Source organism: Pleurodeles waltl, chromosome 2_2 (assembly GCF_031143425.1).
Source record: "Pleurodeles waltl isolate 20211129_DDA chromosome 2_2, aPleWal1.hap1.20221129, whole genome shotgun sequence".
Classification (NCBI taxonomy): Eukaryota; Metazoa; Chordata; class Amphibia; order Caudata; family Salamandridae; genus Pleurodeles; species Pleurodeles waltl.
Genome location: NC_090439.1, coordinates 1,136,514,619 through 1,136,518,670, shown reverse-complemented (window position 1 = coordinate 1,136,518,670; position 4,052 = coordinate 1,136,514,619). Strand labels below are relative to the sequence as shown.

Sequence of the window (4,052 nt, the reverse complement as noted above, 5' to 3'; positions counted from 1 at the left end):
CCCTGGGTAGCATATACTATGGACTTACATGGAGGCACCAGTATGCCAAATATGGGGTGAAAATGGTCTGTTACCAAGTTAAGAGGGAGAAAGCATAATCACTGGGATCCTGGTTAGCAGGATCCCAGTGAACACAGTCAAACACACTGACAACAGGCAGAAAAAGGGGGTAACCATGCTGAGAAAAAGGGTAGTTTCCTACACATGGTGGTCACAGGAAATAAGTAAAATGTCAATTACTAAAGAGTAAAAAAGAAGTGAGTAGTGTACATTCATTTGCAGTTTCAAAAGTGAGTTAACAATTGGATGACATCTGTCTTTATCGCGCTTACTGTGGAGGGACAGCATGCCTTGGCATATAAGAGGTTTTGATGAGTGGTTAACCATCCAGTAACGAAAGCAAGCTTGCAAAACATTGAAAAGTCACTTTAAAATAACTAAAATGTTAGCTCTGTTTCAGCACCACTGGTGCAAGGTCTCAAGCCCTGAGACGGTCTGATCACATGTACAGCAAGTAAACAAAACATCTTTCTGCCAAAATGGCAACTAAGGACTGCTTACGAGAAAAGCCACCCAAACTGTTTTGGCACCTTCCTGTACATTACCAGAGTGGAAGGATTTATTAAGTCATTAGAAAATGCATACAAATGCGAATCCAGCTCCTACTTTGGTTGTTAAGGCCATGTTACTCATGATGTGTTTTAAAACGATGCATATACAAATTCAGAACAGAAAAAAAAATAGGAATACCACCTAGAGGAAGGGCTGCTTACATAGACAGCAAGCAGGACGAAGGGGGAACTGTGAAAAGCAGGGGACAGGCTGATAGGCGGGAGAATTTGCCACTCCCCGCCCTCTACAGAACGTGAGGCTTGAGAGACGGTTGCCGTTTGAAAAAGACCGCGCTAACAGCTGCCTCTTTGTCATGGACTTGCAGGTAGGCTCAGCAGGCTTGGTATACTCCTTGCAGGGACACCTATCCTCAATAAGATACAAATGGAACAGTCAAAAACAGACCCCTTTTTATTTTGGACTGTGCAAACCTAACGTTTTAGGAGCCCCGTGTGTTTTTTAAAAAAATATGCTGTTTGCAGCATTCCCAGTGTATTCCACCAAATATTAACACAACTGTCTCAGGCATTTTAATGAGATGAACATATTAAAAGGCATCATCTGCACAATCCCAGTCTTTATTCTTTTTTTTTTGCAAAAGCAAAATAAGATTGTTCGAATATCTTGTCCCTTGTTGGAAGTCAGCAAGGTCTACAAAAAAACATTACCAGCCCAGCAAAGTACGGTTTTTAGGACAGTTAACATTTATCTATATTGCTGAAGGTTTACAGATGGCATCCTATGAAACAAAGGTGCAAATGTGGCATTAAAAGAATATATGAAAGTATAACTTGGAGTAGATAAGCTCTATGATTGAGTCTGTGGTTGGCTCTGATAAGACCCTTTGTGTTTATGATGTGCTTTGTAAGTCTGGCTGTGGAACTTAACTTGCTTACTTTGCCCCTGGCCTTGCGGCTCTCCTTTTTCTTGGGCAGCAGCACTGCCTGGATATTAGGCAGAACTCCTCCCTCAGCAATGGTGGCTCTGCACAGCAGCTTTTTGAGCTCCTCGTCATTGCGAATAGCAAACTGTAGGTGCCTGGGGATGATGCACATCTTCTTGTTGTCCCGGGCCGTGTTGCAAGCCAGCTCAAGGATCTCAGCAGTCATATAAACCAGATCACTGGTGCCCACCCACTCGTCGTAGCTTCTCTTACGGAGCAGCCTGTGCACACAGCCCACACAAAACTGCAGACCAGCACAGGAAGAGTGGGTTTTGGCCTTAGTATATGTCTTCCCTCCTTGCTTCCATTGTCCAGGAATATCAAGCAGCAGCAGAAACTCCCATACACAACCAACAAAAAGTAATACTCCTGCCTCTGGAAAGCAGCCATATAAAGACTTCAGGGTTTGTAGAAAAAGAAGTGGTTCATGCTATTGTAGCACATCTGAAATCTAGTCAAGTTCAAAGTCACTTAGCGTATATTCGGGCACGGTGCCAACCTGGTCGAGGAAACCCAACCACCAAGGGTTTCAAAAGTACACAAAATACACAAGTGGAGCCCGCAAGGGACCACCTATGTCTCGTGCTGTGAGGTACAAATTGGAAAAAGAACAAAGGACCAGGGCACTCGAAATCTGTATAATAAATATGCAGTCCAAGATGAGTAGAGTTGCACAAGATATTTTAATCCATGTTATTGCAAAAGAAGACACGGTATTCCAATGGTGAACGTGTCTTTATGTGAAATAAAGCAAGTGAGAGATCAGAAAACAGCCAACACGTGTTTCGTCCTCATGGACTTTTTCAAGGCTCATAGATTCAAGTATGTGAAAAGATATATTCCAATTAGGCTTCTGTCGCCCCTTTAGGTGTAACTTTATATCCAATGGTTATGATTAGTCTTGGCAATAATTTATGGCTGGCACTTCTGTCGTTACAATATGAGGCTTGCCGTATTCATGGGAATGGGTCCTATGGTGTATCCGTAGTATCAGATAATGCTATCATGGGGTCCAAGAGGCCCCAGTCTGAAGCCTTAAAGTTTCCGCGAGTTTAGTACGACGGAGACGGTGCCAGGAATCAGGAGTCCTCCTGATTCCTGGAATCCTCCTGATTCCTGGCACCGTCTCCATCGTACTAAACTCGCTTCGACCATGCCTGAAACAGCGAAGGATGCGCCAGCTCCCAAGAAGGCCTCTAAGAAAGCGCTGTCGAGGTCGCCCAAGAAAGACAGGAAAAAGTGCAAGAGGAGCAGGAAGGAGAGTTACGCCATCTACATTTACAAAGTGATGAAGCAAGTGCGCCTGGACACCGGGATCTCCTCCAAGGCCATGGGCATCATGAACTCCTTTGTGAATTAAATTTTTGATCGCATTGTTGGGGAAGCTTCCAACCTGACTCACTACAACCAACAGTGCACCATCACTTCCCGGGAGATCCAGAGCCCTGTACATCTGCGGAGAGCTGGCCAAACATGACATGTCTGGGAGCACTAAAACTGTTACCAAGTACACTAGCACCAAGTAAGATATTGAAGGGCATCCACAATGAAAGCAAGGGCTCTTTTAGAGCCACCACTTTCTCCCCTAATAGCTACTGTGCTTATGGTATGACTGAATAGGAGAGCTATGCTAAATGTTTTAAACCAAACAGTAGTGTTGACTGCACAAAGTCCTGCCAGACCAGGGGAGGACAGAGCAGACAACCCTTTCATCTCTTCTTGCCTGTTTAAATAAACATGTCTTTATGAACAGGCCTCGTTTGTAACCAAGTGTCCATTAATTAAACTCTATAATTAATGATGAAATGGAAACCACACAGAATTGGGCAAGCTTCCCATTGAATGTATTCATGAACTTGCCCAGCCCCCGAATAAATGGGTCCCCAAAGAGACTTCCTTGGGCTATGGGACCTGCCTCCAAAGTAGAGAGCTCCCCCAGTTTTGGGTCGATTTTAATCAGGAGCGATCTATGCTGTTCCGTTGAGATCACACAGTTGGCATTCTCAAGGAAGATTATGGCTCATTTAGCCCACTTAGAGAGGGTCTCTGAAGATTAGGGATCCAGATGCCTTAGCATCTTCTGCCATATACAATATCTTGGCTAGGGGTCCTGCCACGTCCAGGCTCCAGAAGCGCCAAGAACGATCTATACCCTTTTTGGGGGCATGGACAAATTTTTCAAGAAAGGTGGCTATCTTAGCATCTATATCAGGCATGAGTGCCACTTTACCCTCCAAAGAGGGCCTAAGGCATTCAGCCCAGAAACAGCTCTTTACCTCTTTGTTTAGGGTTTTCTGCAGCCAGGTCATCCAGGTTTAACATATTTGAGTCAGGGAGTTGGTGAACAGCGTGCACATTAGGCTCACCCTCAGACGGAAATGGTTTGCCAGCCCGACACCATGATCTGCTAGGGTCCCCATTCAACTCAGAGGTGTTGTGATAGTCATCCCCATCCCCAGGGTCAGTGGGGGGGGGGGAATCCCCCGAGGTACCAGGG

The 4,052-nt window shown here is 45.0% G+C and overlaps 1 protein-coding gene across 1 annotated transcript; it reads right to left on the bottom strand.

The window, feature by feature from the left end:
* Positions 1-1,321: 1,321 nt before the first annotated feature.
* On the bottom strand, positions 1,322-2,710 carry LOC138278728 (histone H2A.J-like). Its single transcript, XM_069219295.1, has 3 exons — positions 2,693-2,710; positions 1,509-1,952; positions 1,322-1,351 (listed from the first exon to the last, which is right to left on the bottom strand). Exons 1-3 carry the CDS (start codon positions 2,708-2,710, stop codon positions 1,322-1,324), a joined length of 492 nt encoding a protein of 163 aa, XP_069075396.1.
* Positions 2,711-4,052: the final 1,342 nt, after the last annotated feature.

Bases quoted from the DNA above. Each gene is read 5' to 3' on its own strand.
- LOC138278728 (XM_069219295.1), bottom strand. The intron at 1,352-1,508 runs GTAAGCAAGTTA...TTTGTTTCATAG, and splicing joins GCCGCAAGGCCAGGGGCAAA to GATGCCATCTGTAAACCTTC.